Source organism: Rhinichthys klamathensis, unplaced genomic scaffold, assembly GCF_029890125.1.
Source record: "Rhinichthys klamathensis goyatoka isolate OS25496 unplaced genomic scaffold, OSU_Roscu_1.1 h1tg000296l_1, whole genome shotgun sequence".
Lineage (NCBI taxonomy): Eukaryota > Metazoa > Chordata > Actinopteri > Cypriniformes > Leuciscidae > Rhinichthys > Rhinichthys klamathensis.
Genome location: NW_026606815.1, coordinates 2,241,307 through 2,268,262, shown reverse-complemented (window position 1 = coordinate 2,268,262; position 26,956 = coordinate 2,241,307). Strand labels below are relative to the sequence as shown.

Below are 26,956 nucleotides of genomic sequence, written 5' to 3'. Positions count from 1 at the left end.
AGATTTAATGTTGGGACACCACCTGCCCTTCCCTCTGCCTATTTATTTTTTATTTTTTTATACCATTGAACTCATGCCGGGTACAACACCACCCCGAGGACGGATTTTTCCTCTGTCAGAACCTGAAGCTATGAAGAACTACACCGAGGAGGAGTTATCAAAGGGGTTTATTCAACCATCCACTTCACCTGCTTCAGTTGGATTCTTCTTTGTATGCAAGAAAGATGGGGGACTCCGACCCTGCATCGACTACAGGGGTCTTAACGACACCACAGTAAAATTTCGATATCCTTTACCTTTGGTTCCTGCAGCCCTGGAACAACTAAGAACCGCAAAATATTTCACCAAACTCAACCTTCGCTGTGCCTATTATCTCATTCGCATCCGAGAGGGGGGCGAATGGAAGACGGCGTTCTCCACCAGCAGTGGGCATTACGAATATTTGGTTATGCCGTTCAGATTGGTGAACAGTCCATCAGTCTTCCAATCCTTCATCAATGACGTATTCAAAAACATGCTGCATCGATGGGTACTTGTTTACATCTTGGCATTCTAATTTATTCCAACTTCCTCACTGAACAAATTAAGGCCCGTGCACACCGGGACGATTATCGCGCGCACTTATTGGCAGCATTTTTCGGCACGTCTTTGTGTTCATACCCAAGTGATTTTCACTGGCGATGCGATGCGCAGAGCTGAGCATGCAAATTCACTCCCTGAATCCTATTTGATCTGCAATTCCTCTCCATAACAACTCCCTCTTATCGAGATTTTTGTAGTCGCTGTGGCATTCAGACTCCAAAGAGACCAGCAGCTCTACATTAATCTTGCCTCGTTGCATCTTCCTCTTCGTCGTCTTCTTCTATCAACTTGTGCTCGGCAAGATCGTTTTGTGTTTGAGCGCTACCAATACCATAGACATATTATTCATTTTGTCTATACTAAGTACTATAACTTCAGCAGCTCCAAGCACGTGAACAAAAGCGCTTATCTCATTGGTCGGCCAGTTTTTAATGCGCCACGTCAAACCAAAAAAACGGACCCGAGGCATTTTCTTTTTTAAATTACGCTTTTATACCCGACGTTTTAAGTCTCGGTGTGCATACTCACATTGGCGCCCTTTGTTTAGTCATGAGGCGTTAAACATCGGCAAAAAGAGCGTGCGATAATAGTCCCAGTGTGCACGGGCCTTTACTCATGTCAGAGCAGTCCTTCAATGATTAATCTCAATCATCAATTGCATGCCAAGGCAGAGAAATGTGAATTTCACCAGACTGCGATATTCTTCTTGGGCTACATCATTAGTTTGGAGGGAGAAGCCAAGGTGGGCAAGATGGAATGGAAGTCATGGAAGCCATTTCCAATGGAAATGGAAGCCCTAGGGCTTTATTGTGTTATCCTGACTTTGTTTTTGTTTTGTTTTTTATATATGGTGCAAAGATGTATCGTATTTTAAACAAAAGGGTCAAATAAAATCAATCAATCAATCAAGATGGGCCTTATTCTTCACTCGCTTCGATTTCACAATCACTTATTGTCCCGGTACATAGAACGTTAAAGCTGATGCTCTATCAAGATAATAAGATTCCAGTCCACAGAATCAACCTACCGAATCCGTTATTCCTACATCCCTAATTCTCGCTCCTGTTCAGTGGGACATCCTCACCGAAATCACTCAAGCCCAGACTCAAGATCCGTCTCTCCCAGACTGCCCGCCAGATAAGATCTACATACCACAGACGATGCAGAAGAAGGTTCTTCATTGCTTTCATTCCTCCCTCAGTTCGGGTCACCCACGTATTACGGCCACTCTGCAACTGCTACGAAATAGATTCTGGTGGAGAACTATGCAGGCAGACACCATCACCTATATCAATAATTGTCACACCTGCGCCTTAACCAAGCCCTCCAGACCACTTCCTGCTGGCCTCTTTCAACCATTATCCATTCCCTGACGACCATGGTCTCACATTGACCTTATCACTGACTTCCCAATATCACAGGGCAATATCACCATCTAAACCAGGGGTGCCCAACCCTGCTCCTGCCGATCGACTGTCCTGCACAGTTTATCTCCAACCCTTATTAAACACACCTGCCTTTAATTTTCAAGTGAGCCTGAAGATCTTCATTGGTTGCTTCAGGTGTGTTTGATTAGGGTTGGAGATGAACTGTGCAGGACAGTCGATCGGCAGGAGCAGGGTTGGGCACACCTGATCTAAACTGTGGTTGATCGCTTCACTAAGCCATGTCGACTGATCCCATTACCCAAGCTTCCCACAGCCTTAGAGACTGCTGAAACACCTACTGAACTCTGTGTTTCGTTTCTACGGCCTTCCTGAGGACACCTCCTCTGTTTCCCTGGTCCGGAGAACCCACAGAATTACCGGCCATCAATGACTGGCTTCGATGGAGCGAAGCAGTCTGGGAAGAAGTGCATATATTCCTCCAACGAGCAGTGAAAAGGCAAAAGGTACAAGCTGAACGGCATCACCACCCTAGCCCCAACTACCTTCCTGGTCAATAGGTGTGGCTATCAACTTGAGATCTTCGCCACCCTCTACACTGCAAAAAACTCAGTCACAGGTATGTTGGTCCCTTCAAAATCTTAGACAGATCACACCTGTTTCATATCGTCTTCAGTTACCTGCTTATTATCGTATATCTCCTACTTTTCATGTCTCGCTGCTCAAACTTGCGAGGTCCTGATGGAAGGCGAGGAGGCCTATTTTTTTTTACGAGAACTCATGGATTCCAGACGTTGAGGGCGTCTACAGCAATATCTGGTGGAAGAATTGTACGGTCCGGAAAAAGTGTCCTGAGTCAATGCTGAGGATATCCTCAAGCCCACACTCATCAATTAATTTCAGAGAACGCATCCGACGTCGAATGCCTCCTCGGGCCAGGAGTTGCTCGCAGGTCGACTCCTTCCTCTCTCCAGCAGTGGGCTCACCCACCTGAGTTTTTCAAATATTGTCTTGTCCTTATTGATGTCTTCCGTCGGTGTCCGACCCTTGCCAGTTTGGTTGACTCTTCTGTTTTCTATAATAAAGCTGCACATGGACCTTAACCCAAGCTTACAACTACTATAGCTTAATGGGAACGTTAGCAAAATATTTTTAGAACATATTTTTGTTAGCTGGGAGTTAAATAGTAAAATTGTAAATTCAAACCTTGACTGAGCGCTCTGCAGATTCTGCCTTCTTTTCAGCATCATAGGAAACACAGTTTTAGAGTGAAGAGCACACAGTGCTGTAAAAACAGAAGATTAATTTGTGTAAATACTGTATAATTGGAAAAATTATATAAAACCTAGTGATTAATGAGTTTAGATAGAGACTTTTATTAAACTACTTACTTTTTTGTTAGTGTTTTGATAAGTAGAGGTTTACCTGTAATTTGGTTCAGAGCGCAACAGTCATGCTGCACTCTGTATCTCTGTGGGTCCCAGCCATCCAAATGTTGCTCAACACCCTTCAGCTGTTTTGTAATGTTAAACTCCTCACACGCATCCTTAAAAACAGAGATATGCCATTCATTTGTTGTACACTACTGTATTAGTAGTATAAGATTTATTTTATACATTGAATCATCCAAGCACAGAGGGAATTATAGAAACCTCACCAACCTTAAAAGCAGTGCAAGCCCATGCAGAGAAGGCCTCGTCCTGCCCATTAAGTTCATCTCCCTCCCCTGTGGCAGTCAGACGCTTGGCCTCCAGCTCAGCAAGCTTGTCATCCACAGCATGGGCAAAAGCACAGAATTGTGGGTACACACGTGAGCCAAAGCCAAACACACTGTACCTGTATTGAGAAGAGGATATCAGGGCTCCTGTTCTACAAGAGCATATTGACAGGTGATAAAAGTGAAAATCTTAGCATTGCTAGGCTACAAACCTGACATTGTTTTTCAGGTTTTGCAAGCTAAAAAGCTGCTTCCTGAAGCTCTGAGGGAAAGAAAATATTAATGTCAAAATCAAATTTTGAATTCATGTGGAAATTACCATATTTATACAATACTGTTCAAAAGCAATTTATGAAAAAAAAAAACTTGTATTCAGGATGCTTTAAATTGATTAGAAGTGACAGTAAAGTAACGTTTATAATTAGGGGCCAAGCACTGAAAGTGCGTAGGCACCTCTTGAAATAGTTGGTTCTTATTATTATTATTATTAATTATTATTCCGTTTCTTCTTCCGTATGGAAGTCTATGCGTGAGAGTCTTCACTCATGTTTATGCTAATAACTTTTGAACCGTAAAGGCTAGAAACAAAAATCTTGTTTCCTCTGATTACGTGGCTCAACCCGATTCGATTGCATCCTATGATGTCATTTTCTGTTATGGAAATCTTTCCGCCATTTTGAATTCTCGAATACTGCCCAAACTAATTTTACGTAGCGCTTGCGAAAACAGACTTAAGGCTGTATGTCCGCAATGCTTTATCATATTCAGACAAAACTTGGTACATGTCATCACAAGCATGATCTGAGGCGATGTGCTGCGTTTCGGTGCAGCGCCACCTACTGGTCCGGAGATACAAAAAATGGCTATTTTTCCTTATAAATTCTGAACAATTTGTCCAAAAATCATAAAAGTGGTCTCGTTAGATTCAAGGCGTCATGGCGAGTCGACTTATATCTAATGTTCACATATTGGCCATTTTGGACGGGCCATTTTGAATTTTGTACTAAAATGCTGTATTTTTTTAACGCATGAACGTATCATTACGAAACTCGGTATGGGTCATCAATACAATGCCCTGAAGGAGCCTGAGAAGTTTCGAACCAGCGCCACCTAGTGGTAAAAAAATTATTTCAAATGCTTATGACTCTAGATGTGGTTGACTTATTTTCACACGAGTCATCTCCTTAGGTTCCTGAATCCTTGCCGAGTCCAATGATGCTAAACATGCTAGGTTTCGCCTTACTGTTTGTGTAGCGTTGTGATTTAGTGCTTAAAAAACATTTGCCAATATCTTCGAAACCGTTATACCGATCGAGACGAAACCACCGTAGGAAGTTTGGAAACATAGGTCGTTGGTTAAAAGCTAATATCTTAAAGTCAAAAATTTTATATTAAGTGGCAAAAAAATCCAATCAAATTCGCCCATGGGTCATTTTTTATGCTCTCATACATATAAATGTCTATAACTAAAACAGAATGAGATATTTTCACCAAATTTGACACACACATGTATGGTCTCACTCTGAGAACACATAAAAAAAATCGGTGGTGCCACTTGGCTTACTAAAAACCACTTGGTGCCGCTATAATAAAACAAAACAAGGACATTGCCATTAATTACAATATAATATCATGATATTAAATGCTACACTTTGCGAATGCATTGCACAGCAGGAGGGACGTAGAGGTCAGTAAGCTGGGCTGAGTTGAGTGGGGACGGAGGGGGGTGATATTGGGACGCAAGAGTCACTGTCTTCATGTTTTATCATTTACGACTGTGCTATGGAAATCATCATTATGAACAGCAGCTACGCTAATTATTTTCCCTTTTTGCTTTTCTGCTGTTATCTCGGGACGCGAGTCCCGAGAAAATGGCGTTCGTCAGCTCCAGTTTGTATCCAGCCTCTCACGGAGACTTCAGATGCTCCAATCACAAAGCCTGTGAAGTGACGACTCAACACGGGCGATATGGACTCTCTATGGTGGACGGCACTGATCCTCAACAACTCGTCTTAATACCGGCGTGATTACTTGGACTTCCAAAAGATGGAAATGGACAAATACTCTAAATGTTCCGATTCCAATCTGACTTGTAATGCTGCCCGAATCATGCACTGTTCCTTCGTTGGTCAGAGGAGAACTGGCCCCCCGACTGAGTCTGGTTTCTCCCAAGGTTTTTTTTCTCCATTCTGTCACCTGATGGAGTTTTGGTTCCTTGCCACTGTTGCCTTGGCTTTTGGCTTGCTTAGTTGGGGACATTTAATATTCAATAATATTATTGATCTGCCTTACTTAAGGTGGACGTTGACGCAATTTTCTTTTAGAAACAAACTTTGTTATATTGTTATATTGTTTTTGTTATATCGTTTTCATGTTATCACTGTGAAGCGCTTTGATACAATCTGTATTGTAAAAAGCGCTATATAAATAAAGGTGAATTGAATTGAATTGAATTGTGGCTCTTCAGCTGTCAGGTTAACCATAAGCTACATTAGCATTAAGATAGCTTAACATGCCAATCTGGTTAACTTGGTTTTGTGTGCTAATTCTTACACTGAAGGCTCTCCCCGGCAGTTTGGTAAGTCAGCGTCAACTGAGTGGCGCAAACTGCTAAACCACATGCCAGGGTTCGAATCCTGTGTGGCACATGCCCAGACCGCAATAGGTACTATGGCCAGAAGTGGTGCAAAGATGCTTCAGTTCCAGACATGGTGTCTGTCTGAGAAGGAACTCAATAAATAAGACATGTGGTGCAGAAAAAAAATATTCATTTTGAGTTGATTCTCACTTGAACTATGGAACATCGGCATCTTGGTGAATGCATGTTTTACCAGTGGCACAACGAGATAAGTGACAGGTATCTGACCCAGAGATAGTTGGTTCGAGACCTGAGTGGGACGGCTTTAGAAAAATTGTGTGGAATATCGTGTCATTACGATTCCTTTATTATTCAAGCATTGTGTGCTGTCTTTAAAGTTAAAGGAGAACTCCGGCGCAAAATGAACCTTTGGTCTAATTACACATTGTTACCTAGTCAACCGTTATCTGAGATTTGTTTTCATGAATATCGAATGTAAATAGTTTTATCTCTAAAAACAGTTTAGCCTATAAAGCTAGTATAATGCTAGTATATTGGGCATCGAGTAATGACAAATAAAAATCGCTTGTTAATACCACTAACAAGGCTGAAAATAGCCCCACACTAACACGGTAGCATAATGAGGGTCCCTACCTTCAAACCGAAGCATTGAGAACTTTGTCAGTGTCCAGACAGTTTAATAAGAAGATATTTAATACATACAGTCAACTTCGCGTATACAGGCAGAAGCCATCTTTGAAAAAGAGTCTCTACCAGTTGATCTACGAACGCCGATCCAAGTGCGCTGGTGAGATGTGAACGAGCTATAAAGCCCCGTTCACACTACAAGCGACTTTGTCGCTGCATGTCGCCAGTGGCTGGCGATGAGGTCGGTAGTGGGAGTTCCCACTACTGGTTGCCTTTATGAATGACATCCAATGATGTGGAGAAGGATCATACGCGCTCCGCTCCTATTGGTTGTCGCTCCCGAAAGTCGCTCCTCATTTGCATAAAGTTAAACCGATCAGAACTTTGTCGCGTCGCCAGACACGCCCCATCCGGTCGCCAACGGTCGCTGTCGCGCGTGTCGCCGGGAAATCGCCAGCTCCCCATTGAAATGAAGTTGGTATCACGTCGCTTGGTCGCGTGTAGTGTGAACGGGGCTTAAGTTGTGATAAGGTGAGCGCGAACAGCAGGCTTGGATCGGCGTTCGTAGATCGACGGGTAGAGCCTTCCCACCAGAGGACCGTGCCAAGGATCTAAAGGAACTGCATCTTGGAGTGGATCCTCTTCCGCTTCAAAGGAGCCTGGGCCTCTCCTGGAACTTGAAAACAGACAGCTTTACATATCTGGTGTCCTGTGAAGAGAAGCCATTCACACGGAGAGGCGTGTTGTCAATGGTCAACAGTTTGTATGACCCTTTGGGCTTCGTAGCTCCCATAACAATGCAAGGGAAAGCTTTAGTCCGAGATTTGTCATCTGAGCAGAGTGAGTGGGATGCTCCTCTACCCCCCCCAGTCCCCCCCCCCCCCCAACCCCAAAAGGAGGCAGAATGGAAACTGTGGAAGAACTCATTAAAGGCTCTTGAAGACCTGCACATACAGTGGTGCTACATTCCAGTCTCGCTGTCTGCAACACAGAGAACAGAACTGTGTATATTCTCGGATGCTTCTACAGTAGCTATAGGAGCTGGGGCCTACTTGAGAGCAGTCGATACTGACGGACAATACCATGTTGGATCTGTCATGGGAAAGTCGAAATTGGCTCCTCGCCCTGCCCACACCATACCACGACTTGAGCTCTGTGCAGCTGTTCTGGCAGTGGAACTATACGAGCTGATCAGGGATGAGATTGACATTGAAGTAGAAGCTGTGAAGTTTTTCACCGATAGCAAGCTTGTGCTTGGCTATATCCACAACTCTACAAGAAGGTTGTATATGTACGTCTCCAACCGAGTTTCTCGGATTAGGAGATCCACACACCCGGAACAGTGGCACTATATACAGACAGACTTGAACCCAGCAGATCATGCAACCAGGTCTCTACCAGCAACCCAACTCCAACACAGCAACTGGTTCTCTGGACCAGCCTTCCTGTATTGTGCCAAAGCAGCAGAGACTCCTGAATCTAATTTCTTCACCCTCATAGAGCCTCAAGCTGATGATGAGATTCGTCCTGAGGTTATGACTCTGACAACAAGGGCATCAGAGTCCCAGTTGGGCTCACAACACTTTGAGCGATTCTCAAGCTGGAGAACCCTCCATCAAACCATAGCCAGGCTCATTCATGTTGCTGCATCCTTCAAAGGAAAGACAGACAAGGCAGATAGGAAGGGATGGAAGTGTTTTAAGGAAATGTCCAGCATAAGTGAGCTTTCACAAGCCAAAGCTGTGATTATTAGATCTGTCCAGCGCGACGTCTTCAAGGAAGAAGTGAAATGTCTTAATGACAGACAGACATACTCCAAGCAAAACACACTCAAGAAGCTCAATCCAGTGGTAGATAAAGATGGTCTACTTCGTGTCGGAGGTCGTCTTTCTTCTGCTGATCTGTCGAAAGAAGAAAAGCATCCACTGATCATCCCCCATACCCATCATATTGCCACTCTACTTGTGAGACACGTTCATGAACAAGTAGCTCACCAAGGACGTCACATTACGGAAGGAGCAATCCGAGCAGCTGGATACTGGATAATTGGGGGTAAGCGTCTTGTGTCTTCTGTCATCCACAAGTGTGTTACCTGCCGCAAACTACGAGGGAGGTTGGAGCACCAGAAGATGGCAGATCTGCCTGCAGATAGACTCACTCCTGAACCTCCATTCACTAGTGTTGGCCTTGATGTTTTTGGGCCATGGACTATCATGACACGTCGCACAAGAGGAGGAAGTGCGGAAAGCAAACGCTGGGCTGTGCTCTTTGCATGCATGTCAACCAGAGCTGTGCATATTGAGCTGATTGAAACCATGTCAACAGACAGTTTTATCAATGCTCTAAGGAGGTTTTTCTCGATTCGTGGTCCAGCAAAACTTCTTCGGTCTGATGGAGGGACTAACTTTGTGGGAGCTTGTAAGGAGCTGGATATGAACACAGATGACACAACAGTCAGGAAGTACCTCCAGGAGACAGGTTGCTCCTGGGTTTTTAATCCCCCTCACGCTTCTCACATGGGTGGCTCCTGGGAGAGACTTATTGGAGTTGCCAGGCGCATTCTAGATGCAATGCTGCTTCAGACAAAACCAACCCGTCTCACACATGAAGTCCTGAGCACTTTCATGGCTGAGGTGATGGCGATCATAAATGCAAGACCCCTTGTGTCTGTATCCACCGACCCAGATTTGCCAGCAGTACTCACCCCAGCTATGCTCCTTACTCAGAAGACAAGTGCTATTGTAGCTCCTTCTGGAAACTTTGGTATTGCTCAGTTGTATGCAAAGCAGTGGAAGCAAGTCCAGTGTCTTGCTGACACTTTTTGGAAGAGATGGAAAGGAGAATATCTGTCTACTCTGCAGAGCCGCCGGAAGTGGACAAAAGACAAGCTGAATGTCAAAAAAGGAGATGTTGTCTTGTTAAAAGACAGCCAGGCTCACAGAAACGAATGGCCAATGGGACTGGTATTCAAAAGGGTCCGCAAGGTAGAGGTCAGGACTGTGAAGGACGGGACAGCTAAGGTGTTTCTAAGGCCCGTCTCAGAAACGGTAGTCCTTCTTTCAGAGACTTTGTGAAAGAACTCTTAAGTATGTTGCTGTCAAAAGACATTCTCCCTCACGTTTTTTGTAGGATCTGTAGTGATATAATGTTGTTATATCAAGCGGGGAGTGTGCTGTCTTTAAAGTTAAGTTAATGGGTTACATAAGCTATTCGCTGGAAAAAGTTAAAAAGGTGAGCTTAAAAAGTTAAAATATTAAATTCATTAAGTTAAATTTCAGTAGTTCTTGCGGGGTGCTGCCCTCTACTGGTCAGAGTTAATAATTCAGTGAAGCACTCTTCAGTTGAACTCAGTGAGCTCTTCAGTTGACAGGCAAGAAAGTCAGTGCTGATTGATGTTGCTGTATTTATTTCTGATACGCTTCTGCCTTGGAGACTATGTGCCTTTTTACAAAACAAAACAACAAGAGGAAACAACTTCAGTAAAATACAAGAAAAGTCAAGCCTTGTGTGTTTATTGGAGGACTTTTGAATGTTCACTGGCTGTCTAGCTTTGCAAAAGAGATCGCATTGCAAGGGCAGCACACATTGTACTAATCTTTCTTACTCTTGGATTAGAAATAAATATGTTTTTGTTCATTCTATGTTCATTCTCATCTGAACTTCTGTTAATTTTGAGTTCATTTTCAGTTTTCACCTGTACTTCTGAACCAGCTATTTTTTCATGAATGTTCAATTTCTTCTGTTTTTGCTCTTCCTCCCCTGCACTGCTCTTGCAGCTGCTTTAGGGGGTTGGCCCTGTATCGCTGCTTGCAGCTATAATTATTATTTGGGCCCCAAATTTGGTCTATCGGTATCATCTGGGGGGACAAAGTCTCATAGTGATTTTTGGCAAGGTATACACCCCTAGTACTAGAAAAAGTACGATAGCAGTGCAGGGGTGGTAGCGAAATCACTTTTTTCAGCTCATGAAGTTACTAACCCCCTAAAATAAATTCTGTTTCTGAAATCTGGTGTATATCTGGTTTAGGCTCATGCTAGGGATATTGTCAATATTCTATAATATGGGTCTTGGTATCGTTGGAAAGGGGACCTTTCAGGCTTTCATTTAAGCCCAGTACTGAATCTGTCTGACAAACACAGACGTCACATGACTTCTTTAAACCAGAAATAACACACATTTTTTCACAATTTCCGCCTAAACTGTATGCTTGCTGTTATCCCTGTGGCATGAAAGAACACCAGGGACACAAAACTACTTGGTTACTCACGTAACCTCAGTTCCCTGAGTTAGGGAACGAGTATTGCGTAGCTATACGCAGTGGGGAAACTCCTTTTCCTCGATTTACTGAAGCCTTTATGTAAAACGCATTTGCAGCTGCACAGCAGAACATGAGCGCCTGGCTCGCTCATAGGCTGCGCTGCGACAACTGCAACAGGCGCGGGCGCCTCTGACGTGCGACCAATGAGATCACTCTGCGTCATACACGTCAGAGCCCACCAAGGGGTCGTGACCTCAGACTATAACAGTCCCCGAATTCGCCATTATAGCAGGTTTAACGACTGAAGCGACAACTTGCCATGTTACTATAGTGGGGCTGGCTACGCAATACTCGTTCCCAAACTCAGGGAACTGAGGTTACGTGAGTAACCGAGTAGTTCCCTTTCGAACAGTCACTTCGTATTGCATAGCTATACGCAGTGGGGACGCCCTGCAAAACGCCGCACTGGATAACTGGCTGCCACTGCAACTCAGGACCCCTGAGCATACAGAACAAGCCATAACCGCATAATTATGTATAAATAGACCAGACACCGTCAGGTCTAAAATAGTACACCTCAGTTAGTAATAACCCAACCTACTACACCAATGAACCCAGACACTGTCGGGGTCATTAGTATATGAACATACCACCAGTCAAGTGGGTTTATATATAAAATTATAAATAACGGCCAAAGCGGGTTTATATATGTATGGAATATAACCGGCCAAAGCGGGTTTTATATATCTCATATAACCGGCCAAAAGCGGGTTATCTATATATGTAAATCTACCCGGCAACAGCGGGTTTATGCATGAATACAACCGGCCAGCAGCGGGTTTTATATATATGTGAATATGATTGTGCACAGTACTATATGACAAGACTGGCCACCGACGGGTCTTAATCATACCGAAAGCACCTTCACCTGCAGGGAAGGCACTTCCATATTATAGAAATTCATAAATGTGGAAGGCGAGGACCAGCCGGCCGCATCAAAAATTAACCTCTCCATCCTCTGCAGAAGGAGAGAGGGCTGATAACGTCACCACCTGTGCTCTGAACGGTGTTGAGAGCACTTTAGGAACGTAACCATGTCTGGGCTTGAGGATGACTCTGGAGTCATCTGGACCCAACTCCAAACATGCAGGGCTCACAGAGAGCGCCTGCAGATCTCCCACTCACTTTATAGATGCCAACGCCATAAGGAGAGCGGTCTTCAGCGAGAGAGGTTTTAGATCAACCGATTGGAGCGGTTCAAAAGGCGGACCTTTCAGAGCCCCCAGGACCCCAGGAGAGGTCCCAAGACGGCACAGACGGAGGTCTGGATGGGTTCATCCTCCTAGCACCTTTAAGGAATCTCACGACCAGGTTGTTTCTTCCCAGTGACTGGCCAGCCACCAGAACATGATGTGCTGCTATGGCTGCCACATACACTTTGAGCGTGGACGGGGAGCGACCCGCATCCAGCAGCTCCTGTAAGAATGAAAGAACCACAGATATCTCACATGACTCTGGGTCAGCCTGGTTTTTCGAGCACCAGCTGGAAAAACCCGACCATTTTGAAGCATAAAGGCGCCGAGTCGACGGGGCCCTGGCTTCAGATATGGTGCTTAAGACCTTCTCAGGAAGGTCCTTTGGTACCCGTTGAGGGGCCAAACATAGAGGGCCTATAAATCGGGGTCTCGGATGCCACAATGTCCCGTTCGCCTGTGTGAGGAGGTCTTTCCTCAGTGGGACAGGCCATGGGATTGTGTCCGATAACTGAACCAGTTCCGGGAACCACGGGCTGGTTTTCCAGAGAGGGGCCACCAGAAGGACTGGGCACCCGCTCTCTCTGACCCGTTTGATGACTTGTGGAATCATTGAAACGGGGGGAAAGGCATAAAGGGGACGGTTGGACAAGACATGGGCCAGCGCGTCCCTGTACTTCTAGAAGAACAATTTGCAGTGGGTGCTGATTCTTGGGGCGAAAATGTCGATTTCGGCCTCGCCAAAAACCTTCCATATCAGACTGACCGTCTGTGGGTTCAGGGACCACTCGCCGAGGGGAGTGTTGCCCGTGAGAGCATATCCGCGCCCACATTCTGGACGCACAGCGATTCCCAAACTGTGGTCCGCGGACCACCAGTGGTCCGTGAGAGTACTGCAGGTGGTCCGTGAAAAGGCTAAATAAAATATCAAATAATATATATTTTTTTACCTTCATTTTACCAGGAAATTCCCATAAAAAGTAAAAAGAATATGTAGGCCTATATTTATATAAAATGTAAATTAAATTGTCAAGTTATTGTGTGATTACTAAAATAGGCTAGTGGCGCTCGGCCGTGACGTTCAAGCTCAGTGTCGTCAGAACCACAACATGGATCGGTGCATAGCTATGATAGCAACAGGTTAGGTAAGCATTTATTTAGTTGTTTGTTTTTAATATAGGCCTATATTAGACAGACGATACAAAGAGGAAGGGAAATATGTGGAGGGTGACAAAGGGGGATATTACGTTTATATCGGGCTGGCAAATAGACTCCAATGTCTTTTCCTTTTGACAACTTTATTTTATTTTTTAACCTGGAGTAACGTTAGGCCTACTGTGTTTTCATTAAATGTGTAACGTTATAGGGCAGAGGCATATATGTTCTCATTATCACATCACATGCATAGCCTTTATAGGCAGTTTAGGCCTATATGAAACGAAATGTTTATAAATGGAATGAATAAGGCTTGTTATTATTTTAATTTCCAGTTAACGTTAGTTTCTTGATCTCGTGTTTCTGAAATGTTTTGCGGATGTGCTGTTAAGTGGATAAAATCAAGTCTACTGTTTGAGGACTTGTAAAACTCTGAAGATTAACGTTAATAATCCCCTAAAATCGCCAAAGGTTTTGAAATGCTGACTATATCCAAGTGTTCTTATTACTGTATCATACTCCATTGCCATGGAAATAAGCCTGTTGTTCAAATGAACCTGATTATGCCCTCGGGCGCTTGAGTAAATAAATAAATTAAATTTGTGGCAGCGGTTGTGTGCAGTAAAAAAGTCTTTAAACAAATTTGTTGTACTGATGTGATGACCAGTTATAGTTTTAGTGCTAGTTAGCCTATTTAGAGGTGTGGATTAATTCAGGTAGGACTGTGTAGACATATTTTATTATGTGTATTATGAGGTGGTCCACGAAAATTCTTGATTTCAAATGGTGGTCCACACACACAAAAAGTTTGAAAACCCCTAGCCTAGGATATGCGCTGCTCTCAGAGAGCTCAGGTTGGAGGCATGCAGGTTTCCTGACCTGATGCCCCCTTGGCGATTTATTAAGGCCACCACTGACATATTGTCTGTGCGGACTAAAACGTGGTGACCTCTGAGGTTCGACAGAAATGCCTTCAGGGCCAACCCAACTGCTTTCATCTCCAGACAGTTGATATGTAAGCTCTTCTCCGTGCTCGACCAGAGGCCGGATGCAGGCATGCCCTCGTGCAGCGCTCCCCAACCCAGGTTGGACGCATCTGTAAGAACCACTTTCCTCCTGGAAATTGTTCCCATTGTCACCCCCTTGTGGACCAGTTCTAAGCCCGCCAGGGAATCAGGGTTCTTAAACAACCGTGATTCACCATAACGCGCAAGTTGCCTGACTGCCATGCGTGAGTTGGCACACGGCGTTTCAGCCAATGCTGCAGCGGGCGCATGCGCAGTAATCCCAAGCGGAGTACTGGTGATGCTGCTGCCATGAGACCAAGCAGTTTCTGAAATTTCTTCAGTGGCGCGCACTCGTGCGCTCTGAAAGTGCCTGCAAGCGCTCGCACTGAGAGCGCGCGCTCTGGTGTGAGTCGCGCTGTCATAGCTCTCGAGTCTAAAACTGTGCCCAAAAAGATCACGCTCTGGCTGGGGGTTAGTTTGCTTTTTGAAATATTGCTTGTGAAACCCAGGCATTTTAGATGGCCGAGAATCATATCCCTGTGAGCTAACAGCTCGATTCTCGACTGTGCCAGCACCAGCCAGTCGTCGAGATAATTTAACACGCGCACTCCCTGATGTCTCAGAAAACGCTGCATCCACACACTTCGTGAATGTGCGGGGTGTTAAAGATAGACCGAACGTCAGAACGGTGTATTGATAAGCCTGGCCCTCGAAGGCGAATCTCAAGAATGGCCTGTGACGAGGATTTATTTGAATGTGAAAGTAAGCATCTTTCAGATCCATTGTGACAAACCAATCCCCCGGGCGCACTTGCGCGAGGATATGTTTGATAGTTAACATTTTGAACGGCCGTCTCATGAGAGCTTTGTTCAAATGTCTCAAATGATACCCTTATATTGTGATTTGTGCACACATTGAGTATTGGACTGACTGTACAAGCATTTGCGTGTGGGAAAGTCAGTATTACAACGGGGGAGGGGCCACCTGATGAAGGGGGACCGTGAACCCATGTGTTGTATTTGTGAAACATGCTCTTTTTGTGTTTTATTTGGGTCGCCGTGAAAACGGCATTTGTTTGCAAAAACGCGCTTACTGTTGCGGGCCTGTTTGCAGTAATAAAATCCCCAGCCGCCTGAACTGAACAGGGGGCTGTGGGAAGTTTTCTTGGCTTCTTCAAGGGTGGTCCGGCGAGTGCGGGACCCGTGCTCTCTCTCTTTCCTCTGCGTGCTAGGACGACTTTGGCGGCGCTGTGTGGGGCGCGGTGCTTGGTCTCGGGCCTTGGCGTCGGGGAAGCGGGAAGCGCTTGGTTGCTCTTGGCTGGCGCTGGGCATCAGCCGCAGGGCGGGGCTGAGAGGCCTGTTTCGCGGGCTTTGTCGGCCGAGGCGTCGACGGGGCTAGCTTGTGAGCACTCGACGCCGAGCTAGAGGGCTTGGGCAGGAAGTGACGCATGGCCTGGGACGCTTTCTGTGCCTCGGTGTATCTCTCCGAGAACCCCTTCACCGTCGGGCCGAAGAGGCCGGTGCTGGATACTGGGGCGTCGAGGAACCTCGTTCTCTCCGCGTCCTTAATGTCAGTGAGGGTAAGCCTGAGGTGGCGCTCGAGCACGACCAAACTCGCCATATTCCTCCCGATAGCCTGTGCTGTGGCCTTGGTAGCTCTCAAGGCCAAGTCCGTGGTGCTTCGAAGGTCCCGAAAGGCCTCAGGGTCCGGGCCAGCCTCGTCCATAGACCGGAGGAGTTTGGCCTGGTAAACCTGCAGCACGGACATCGAGTGCAGGGCCGATGCAGCCTGACCGGAGGCGGAATACGCACGCCCAGCGAGGGCTGAAGTGCTACGGCACGGCTTGTTAGGATGCACAGTTCTAGTTCGCCAGCTAGCAGCTGTGTTCGGGCAGAGATGAGCGGCCAACGCCTCTTCAAGGGGCGGCAACGACTCATAGCCTTTTTCCGCTGCTCCGTCCACGGAGGAGAGCGTCGCGGAAACTGCAGGGCCTCGTGTAGAATAAGGAGTGCGCCAGGCTTTGGTGAGCTCCTCGTGTACTTCGGGAAAAAATGGCGCTGGCTTGTGACGAGGGGCCTGTTGGTGCCCCGGCAGAAACCAGCCATCCAGCCGACTTCGAGGGGGTTCAGCGGGCGCGGCCCACTCGAGCTCGAGGTCCGCTACGGCCTGCGTCAGGATCAGAAGCATTTCCGCGTCGGAGTGAGTCCTGGTAGCTGAGGCGCTGGGCGTCGGCTGGGAAGCCATGACGGGGTCGAAAGAGCCCTCAGGGGGGGGGGGGGCGCTGATCTCCCTCGAACAGGACCGGAGATGAAGGAGCTGGAGAGAGTCAGGCACGTGGGGACGTGGCCGGCGTGCGTTCACTAACATCCATGCTCTCCAGTTGCCGTTGGCTGTGGCGCTTCTTCTTCTTCGGCTGAAGTAGGGCCGGAGAGGGAAGCGCAGGAGAGAGGCTGCGCTTCGCCATCACGGGAGAGGGCTAGCCGAGTTCGCAGCACTGAGATAGGCATGCTCTCGCAGGCCGCACATCCGCCGACAGGCAGTGCATTCTCCGCGTGGTGAAGTCCCAGGCATTGAATGCAGTTAGCGTGTTCGTCCGCCTCGTGCAGCTTGCATCCGCACGTGGCACAGGTCTTGACACGAGGCATTAGAAACAACGCTCGTACAGATAAAACACAGAAATACAATTAATAATGAAAAGGATATCGCCGGAGAGCCACAGGAGAGACGGCGTCAGGAGAAACACGGTTGAATTGTGTCGTCTGATGAACTGTAGCTCGCTCAGGCTGAAGGCTTGTTTGACGGCGAAGGTTTAAGTAAATGGTCAGAGACGTGAAGTTTTTTGTCGCTGAAGGAGTAAAATCTGCTATAATAGCGAATTCGGGGACTAATAGTCTGAGGTCACGCCCCCTTGGCGGGCTCTGACGTGTATGACGCAGAGTGATCTCATTGGTCGCACGGCGCCCGCGCCATTGGATTTGCAGTTGCCGCAGCGCAGCCTATGAGCGAGCTAGACGCTCATGTTCTGCTGTGCAGCTGCAAATGCGTTTTACATAAAGGCTTCAGTAAATCGAGGAAAAGGAGTTTCCCCACTGCGTATAGCTACGCAATACGAAGTGACCGTTCGAAAGGGAACTCAACGACTTCAATACTCAAGGCACTCTGATTACTCAGAAAATGTATAATATACCCATACTATTTATTTGTGAGAGCCTTAAATTAGACTTGTGCAGCCAGCACAGGTCTTCAAAATAGAATAGAGCCAATAGAATGGACAAATAAAATACCCTATTAGTCCAGGGCCAAATTTCCTATTTATTCATGTACAGTTGTAATAAAAAGTAATTGTTTCAATAGTGTTGTCAACATAACACTTGTAAGTGGTTAAACAAAATGTTTCTATCATGTATTTTGATATTCACCCACTTTCAGTTAGAATGTCAGAAAGTAGCTCATGCACGGAATGTTGATGGATTTTGATAACAACACTACCAACTATGACAACTTCAATTAACTTCCATTGAGTTCCAGGGGTATTAAATGTAAGTACAAAATACTTTTTCTTGTGAATTGGTGGGGAATAGTAACTAATGTAAGCTTGGTGTTTTTAGCAGGCTAGCTATCTAGCAGGCTAGCTAGCTTGCAGATTAAACAGTGTAACAGTAACTGCTACAGTGCAGTCATGGCTCTCAAGTGTCACGTGACAGTCACTAATTTCGCTCTTTTGTCATGCCCTCTCGCCACACATTGTATTTTTCACGCGTAAAAACTATTTATAATATATTTAATATGCCGCAGCGCCCAAAATGTCTCTGGCCGAGCCAGTCTCATTATGGAACCGGCAGGAATCAATCGCTGTAAAAATAGAGAGATGAGCAGCGCGCCATCCGTGGTCTGTGCAGCGTCAGGTTTTTAATGGACGCGCACTGCTGTGGAGATGCTGCAGCACATGTGTCGCGTTTGAGCTCCGTGTATTTCTGCCGTAGTTTCGGGTTCCCTTTCGAGAACGTCCACTTTGTATTGCGTAGCTATACGCAGTGGGGAAACTCATTTTTCTCGAACTCTGAAGCTTAACCCTCTGGTGACCAAGAACGCGCCCGCGCGTTTTGCTGTTTTTTTTTTTCACATAGCAGCAACATAGACTTAAAATACTCCGTCATTTAAATAAAATCAATACATGATTATAAACTATAGAGGGTCTTCTTTTTTTGTGTACACTCACATTAACATCAAAACCTTGTGCTTTTTTTTTAATAAACAGGGTGCGCTTTCAGCTCACTCTGTCTCCGCAAAAATCTTTCTGAAACATGTCTGGAAAATGAACGGAAACTCCGCTAATACTTATCACACAAACATGAAACATACGTCTAAAGAACGCTTTAAATTTCTACTTTTAAATAAAACAATTCACATTTAAAACAAATATTCTCCTGCAATGTAATCTGTCAAAAACTAAAGAGAAGTACAGTTTCTCCTGTCTCAGCTCATTATCGTTAATTTGTTCACACCCACTCGCAGAGCGCGCTATTCATAAGATAATGTGTTGAGGCCATTTGCAAAATAGATAAACGCCCCCAGGCAAATGCTGTAAACACACAATATTTTTTAGTCAGATTAAGATTCGTCTTGCGCGGCTATGAGGAATAATCCTGGGACATTTACCACAGAACAAGTGCTGGTATCACTTTGAGGAGGAGCAACAGATTCAGCTGAGAAGTGTAAGTGTAACCGGTCTGCTAGCTGACCGCTGTTACGTTTCTCTCTATCTCTGCGTTGTGTAAAAAGGACCAGGACACGATTGCTGCAGTTCACCAAAATGGGGATGTTTATTCACAATCACGCTCAGCATGGACTTCTCACCATCTGTAGTAGATCAACATGCATAAAGTTGTCAAATCATATGTGAGCATCTCTCAAGACAACTTTCACCTCTCCCCAGCGTGTACAATGTGAACTGGCATGTGTAATAACACAAAATACACATAACATTAAAACATAACATTAATACAATACAAAAATGCAAAATGCAATAAGAGTGGAATACCTGTAGTAGATCAACATGCATAAAGTTGTCAAATCATATGTGAGCATCTCTCAAGACAACTTTCACCTGTATGATACAACACTAGTTAATACATATACGGCCCACACGATATATCCTCAAATTATGAATCCACTCATGCATGTAACATCCAACAAAACACTCTATACAGTCTCTGTACTGTTTACAGGAAGATATTAAACCAATTTATACACTTTGCAAACTTAATTCGCACATAAAATGAAGAGCTCAGAAAAACGCTTACCTCTCCCCAGCGTGTACAATGTGAACTGGAGAGAGGCGCGCTCACACTTCAAAATGGCACCAGGACAGCAGCAGAAAAAGATGTCAAAATAAAAGTCTTTAAAGTGTAAGTCGCAAAATCAACATATATCACTCAAAGAAAAATGGAAATAAATCAGTAATAAAATAATAAGGATTTTAGTGGAAGAAACAATACATTAAACTTGGATTGTACTTATAACTCGTTACATAAGTGTTTTGTGCTTTGTTCTAATCGCGATATAGAATAACGTTAGTGTCTGTAAACGGACAAATAGCATATCCTACTGTTTAAATGTGAATTATGTTTCTCTCTGTGTGTGTGTGTGTGTGAATGAATGAATGAACGCACAGATACGCACTGTTACAGACGAAATAAAAGAACATTTCTTTGACTAGTTTTGGATAAAGTTTTTCAAATCAAATAAGCATCAAATAAGCTTCAAAATAAAGACATCAAATAAGCTTATGTTTTGTCAATAAACTAATCAACTAAGATGTTTGTTCCAATGCAAGCTATATCAAAATAATGAATCCTCAACTTTGAAATATGTATGATCAAACTAAGACATTTATGGAAAAAGACTATTTTCTTTTCAAGATGTTTCAAACTCTAACTTTGAACTTTGAACTGAAATAAAACCATGTCTATATGGTGAAGGGTGTGTGATAGAAGTGTCCAGACGTATGCAACCAGTATTTTCCTTATATAAATCCAAACAATCTAAAAGCCATTCTTTTTTAAATCTCCTCATTCTTTGTGCAAGGCTCCTGTAATGATATGGCCTGATAGCACCTAATAGGGCCATTATGGGAGGGTCTTTGTCTTTCTCAGGTGTGGAATGCCACACATATTAATGAGAGATCAAGCCTCCTGCATAAAGCTTTCTCAAACAAAACACGTCATTAAAAATGTAAAAGACTTTATTGACTTATCTGAATGAGCAGTCAGGATGATTCTCACATAGTTTTGGAGCAAATATTCTAGGCTATGTGATACAATTTTCAAAAGTCTTGTGAAGAAATAATCAATATGTGTTTTGTGGTCTTATTTCAGCAACTTTCATTTTTATTTTTTTTCAATAACCACGCATAAACATTATTCTATTAAAAATACAAACATGTACATACATGTTGCTCAGATATCATGGTAGTCCCGTCTGTGCTATATAGAGTGAATTTACACCTTTGCCATTAACATGTTTATAAATAACTGAAAAAAGCACAAATGTCAGTGCATGTCAAAACATCCCAAGGGCCCCAAAAACACTCTGGTCCCCAGAGGGTTAAAATGTAAAACGCATTTTGCAGCTGCACAGCTAGCACAGTGAGTGTCTGGCTCACTCATTGGCTGTGCTGCGGCAACTGCACATCCAATGGTGCGGGCGGCTCCAGACGTCAGAGCCCGCCACAAGGGGCGTGGCCCTAGCCCATAAAAGCCCCGGAAATAGCCATTATAGCAGATTTAATCTCCTTCAGTGACATACTTCATGTCTCTGAGTCCTCTGAAAAAGCTTCGCCGTCGAATCCAGCTCTACAGTTAGACTGTGCATCTCTCAGCAGATTTCGCCTTCGTTCCAGAAGCAGTCTTACCCTGTCGCCTCTCTGCTGTCGCTATCCAGCGACCAACTCATATCCTTTGTTTGCTTTTGCTTTTAGGACAGCGAGCGTTGTTGCAAATGCCTCGCTCTTCATGCGCCACGTGCGGCTCTCTTCTGCACGAGGCGGACGGGCATGCTAAGTGCGTTGCGTGCCTGGGTTCCGCCCATGCTCAAGCTGCACTTTCCGCCAGTGGATGCTCGGTCTGTGAGGGCATGCCTGTCGCGACGCTGCGGTCGCGGCTCGCTCTCTCCCAAGATGGCGATGCCGCTTCCCCTGCTCTTCCTTTCCCCGCCCTCCTGTGGCCCGGGAAAAAGAAGCGCCGCAGCCAGCGTCAATCCGGAGGTGATGGAGATTAACGAGCCCACGCCGGCCACGTCCCTGTGTGCCTCATTTTCTCCTACACCGACGCCATCTCCGGTTCTGTTCGAGGGAGACCAGTGCCCCCCCGCCACGCGGTGGGCCTGGTTTCTTTCGGCGGATTGGTCGACGACCGCGATGACAGCCTTTCTAACGCTGCTTCTGAGGAGGATTGGTCAGACTCTGTGGACCTCGCCATCTCTTCTCAGTCTGGCGCCACCAGCGTCGCAGCCACCGGGACTAACTCCGACGCTGAAATGCTTTGGATCCTGACAAAGGCCGTCGCGGACCTCGGGCTGGAGTGGGCCGCGCCAGAGGAGCCTCCTCAGAGTCGGCTCGACGGCTGGCTTCTGCCGGGGCGCCAGCAGGCCCCTCGTCACAGGCCTGCTTCGTTCTTCTCCGAGGTCCATCAGATACTCTCAAAGATGTGGCTCGCTCCCTACTCTGCACGCACAGGATCCTCTGTCTCCGCAACGCTCTCCTTCGTGGACGTCTTTGCCACCCCTCGAGGAGGCCGTGGCTGCTCATCTCTGCCCAAGCACCGCAGCTAGTTGGAGAACTAAGGAGGTGCATCTTGTGAAGACGGCGGTATCAGACCCATTTTAGATCTGAGACATTTGAAAAGAGCTCTCATGAGATGGCCATTCAAAATGTTGACCATAAAACAAATTCTCGTGCAAATTCGCCCGGGCGATTGTTTTTTTACTGTCGATCTGAAAGATGATTACTTTCACATTCAGATAGAACAGCTCACACCCTCTTTCAGGGCAGGCGAAAGCGTACACCTAAAAAAGTTTCAGAGACTTTTGGGGCTCATGGCAGCTGCATCATCAGTGCTCCGTTTGGGACTACTGTGCATGCGCCCGCTGCAACACTGGCTTAACCCTCTGGGGTCTGAGGTGTTTTTGGGGCCCTTGAGATGTTTTGACATGCCCTGACATTTGTGCTTATTTCAGCTACTTAAAACATACCATTTGCCAACATATAAATTTGCTGTATTCAGCACAAACTCTGCTACAATAATATGTGAGCAAAATGGATGTACATGTTTGCATTTTATAGAAAAAAATATTATGCGTGGTTAGTACGTTTTGGGGGGAAAAATGTCACCGCAATAAGGCCATTTAACACATACTGAATAGTTGTCCACAAGACTTTTGAGTTACTATTCTTGTAGGCTAAATTTTTTACTTCAAAATGAAGTGAAAATCATTCTGACCACTCTTTCACAAACAACAATATAACGATTTAAATTTCTTACGTCAGTTTTTGGGTCAGCACTGCTGTATGCGTGGGAGTGTGAATGGCCATGAATATTAATGTGATTTACACCAGATGGCCCATCTCAAGGTGCTGTGAGGCAGCCTGAACTAAGAATGATTCACTGATGAATAAAAAGTTAAAAAGAACAGCATTTATTCAAATTAGAAATCTTTCCTAAGAACGTAAAGACTTAAAGTCATTCCTATCACTTAACACATCCTTTCAAAAAAACAAACATAAAAAGACCAAACTTGTTTGTTTTTTTATTAAAAAAAAAAATTCATATTTAGGTATATATTTAGGTATATATTTAGGTAGCGGTACATCTCACTGATGCTGACATCTGTCCATTTATATTTGCAGCCTTTTGCAGTTGCCTTGGCAGCCTGGGTAATAGACCAAAACCAAAACCGAACATTTATATATATAAAAATATATTGTATTTAGACAGTATCATGGGCGTAGGCGTCGATTTCGGTGGGGGCGGTGGGTACGCGTCCCCACCAGATTTCGTCATTAGTCATTTTGTTCCCACTTTTGGAAACATTGAGGCACGGATGTACCTAATACAAATAAAACATCTCCAGTTAACTAGCAGAGCATTCATTTAGTCCGCTCTTATATAAGAGATCTAGCGGCAAAATGTTTTGTTTTTGAACTCAAGCTAAGCGCTCGTGTCCGCTGCTATCAGTGTCATGGATACAGTGTTCTCTTGTGGCGGCGCCCTCGCAGTCTTCACTCGGACGCGCTCTTCAATCTATCGCCGTTGCGGCGGACACTATTCATTCCGGTGAAATCACAAAATAAAATGCACTCAAACGTGTGTCCCTGCTTGATATAGACTGTAACCACTGATGAACATATTCGGTTTTGATGAGAGAAAAAAAACTATACCGAGGGCGGATTAGAACCCGTAACCTCTGACACGCTTATCAAAAGATCTGCCACTAGACAACTGAAGTACTCAAGCAAAACTTGCGGATCGATGTATTTCACTAAATCATTATAACCTAAGCAGTTATTCAAAAAGTTTACACGAGCGTATAGGCCTACACGAATGTTAGGGATATTGTGAGGTAATATTTCCTATGTCAAAAGCCAGCCAAAACTAGGCAAAATATAGTCTGAAAATTCATTTGAGCTCTATGATCAGAAAAGGAATTATATAACACTAAACAACTTACTCCGAGCTTGTATCCTTGGCGGGGTCAATTCGTTCTTCAAAATGCAGCCGTTCATCGTCCGAGTTTCAAATTCCTCTGAGAAAAAAAGGTGAATTTTTCCCCGCTGTCCATAATCCTCTGAAGGAGTAGCGTGCTGCCATCCTCAAAACGCGATGAACTATCAGTGATTCTGAATCTGATGAAGAAACTTCATGTTGTTATGGCATTGATCTGGGGGGGCGTGCCGCGTGTGCGATGCATAGATCGCCTATTTACCATGTGAAAAGCTCTGGGGGCGTGGCGGCCTCAGCTCATTAAAGGTAATGAAGGGAGAACGAAAAAACTGTACCTCTCCTTGGTTTCAAACGGATTACATAAACTGGAAACACATTTTTTTTAAATAAATTACTTCATTTAAAAGAAGAGAATTTCAGCTTCATAAAGATACATCTCTCATATCTCTGTGACAAGTCTTGACAGAGTTACAGTTAATTTTTTGGACGCGTTTCAGAATGGACCTCACTTACAGAGAGAAGGCAAAACGCGCATCATGTTTATTTTTCTTTATTTGACGAAAAGCACAACACTTTGTTTTTATTGTGAGTACCCACAAAAAAAATAGACACTTAACAGGATCTAATGATGTACAACACTTATGTGTAAGATCAAAATCAACAGAGTAATTTGATTCTCTTTTGCACTGATAAGGAAAAAAATCGAGCTCGTCGCGCCGGTGCGACGGCCGACCCCAGAGGGTTAAGCACCGTATGCCAGCCCGCTTGTGGCGGTCAGGCAGCCTATTAGTCACGGTGAATCACGGTTGTCTTTGGACACTGATTCCCTGGCTGGCTCAAGACTGGTATCTCAAGGGCGTGAGTTTGGGTGTGATTTTCACTTGGAAGGTGGTTTTCACAGACCCATCCAACCAAGGTTGGGGAGCGTTACACGAGGGCAAGCCTGTCTCCGGCCTCTGGTTGAGCACGGAGCAGAGCTTACACATCAACTGCCTGGAAATGAAAGCAGTTTGTCTGGCCCTCAAAGCTTTTCTGCCAAACATCAGGGGACACCAGGTGTTAGTCCGGACAGACAATACATCTGTGGTGTCTTACATAAATCGCCAGGGCGGCGTTAGGTTGGGCAGCCTGGGCAGCCTGTGCGCCCTGGTGAGAGATCTCCTTATTTGGGCACAAACTAGGGGTGGAACGGTATGTGTATTCGTATCGAACCGAAACAGTACGGGCGTCACGGTTCGGTGCACGAATTTACACGGAGAATACACGGTATAAAAATAAATAAAACTCGCGTGCAAATTAATTAATGTAATGCGGAAGTACTGTTAGATACGCGGGTTCTTTAGGGACACATAATCTGTAGCATCGGCTTAGCTCTGAACGCGCGTTCACTTCAAACGTTGGCTTTATACGCGCATCCTATTAGCTTTGGACTAGCGTCGAACTAGACGCGATAGACGCGAAATTTGACGCTCTATTCGCGTTTGGTGTGACCGCATAATGAACAGGATGCAATGTCAAGATTGCAATGCTGGAGTGTGTGTGTGTGTGTGTGTGTGTGCGCAGAGGCGCGGCCGCGATCGAACTGTGTGTGAGAGAGAGAGAGAGAGGCGCGATCGAACAGTGGAAACATAAAAACATACTCCGTCATTTTGTTCATACAGATCATTAAACCTACAAAGTGTTTACTTATATTTGTGTACACTCGCAATAAAACACAACATTGTGCTTTTGTCACACTGTAAACTCATGTCAAACTGTAACCAACAACTGTCACCCAACCAAAATCACACACAAACACACACACACACACTGTTTTAAAAGCAAAACATATTTATCCAACTCCATTTCAAAACAGTCTGTGGGTCCCATCTTTTGGACATTCATCATGTTTCATTGGTTTTCATTTCTTGTCCTCAGTGCACTAATCTCACACATTCTAGATTCATTAAAAAAAAATGTAATGTGTTTTTAATGATAGTAATATTTTATACAGAAATCAATTATTTATAATTCAGATGAGAATAATGTTACATTGTTAATTAATAATGTTAATTAAAATTAAGGAAAACAAATATATTGATCTGAAATATAGCAAAATAATTTTCAATTAATTCAGGTACAATTACCAAACATATCACAAGGTCTTTTTGTCTTTTTATTAATTTAATTAATAAACTAATTATATAAAACTATTGTCAGTGCACTACAAACAAACTGGTTCTATGTCTTTATTAAAAAAACTTATTTAAAAAATACAATTCCTTCTGCATTTTTGTTTTGCTTTTCCCTCCATTGTACCGAAATCGTACCGAACCGTGATGTCTGAACCGAGGTATGAACCGAACCGTGACTTCTGTGTACCGTTCCACCCCTAGCACAAACCAATCTGAGCTCCCTGAGAGCAGCACATATACCAGGCATCCTCAACACGGGTGTGGATATGCTGTCACGGGGCAACACTCCCCTAGGCGAGTGGTCCCTGAATCCTCAGACGGCGCACCTGATATGAAAAGTGTTTGGCGAGGCCGAAGTCGACCTCTTTGCCTCATTGTTGGTCCAACCGCCCCCTTTATGCATTTCCCCCCGTCTCAGTGATACCCCAGGTTATCAAGCGGGTCAGGGAGAGGGGATGCCCAGTCCTCCTGGTGGCCCC

At 44.9% G+C, this 26,956-nt stretch overlaps 1 protein-coding gene across 1 annotated transcript in view; it reads right to left on the bottom strand.

Moving 5' to 3' along the window:
* Window positions 1-26,956, bottom strand: part of LOC130103694 (nitric oxide synthase, inducible-like) — an 82,103-nt gene that overhangs the window by 14,298 nt on the left and 40,849 nt on the right. Inside the window, exons 12-15 of the mRNA XM_056269988.1 lie at window positions 3,897-3,946; window positions 3,629-3,803; window positions 3,393-3,513; window positions 3,174-3,252 (exon numbers count right to left, since the gene is read on the bottom strand). Coding sequence (XP_056125963.1) covers window positions 3,174-3,252; window positions 3,393-3,513; window positions 3,629-3,803; window positions 3,897-3,946 — 425 coding nt within the window. The remainder of the gene's footprint in view (window positions 1-3,173; window positions 3,253-3,392; window positions 3,514-3,628; window positions 3,804-3,896; window positions 3,947-26,956) is intronic.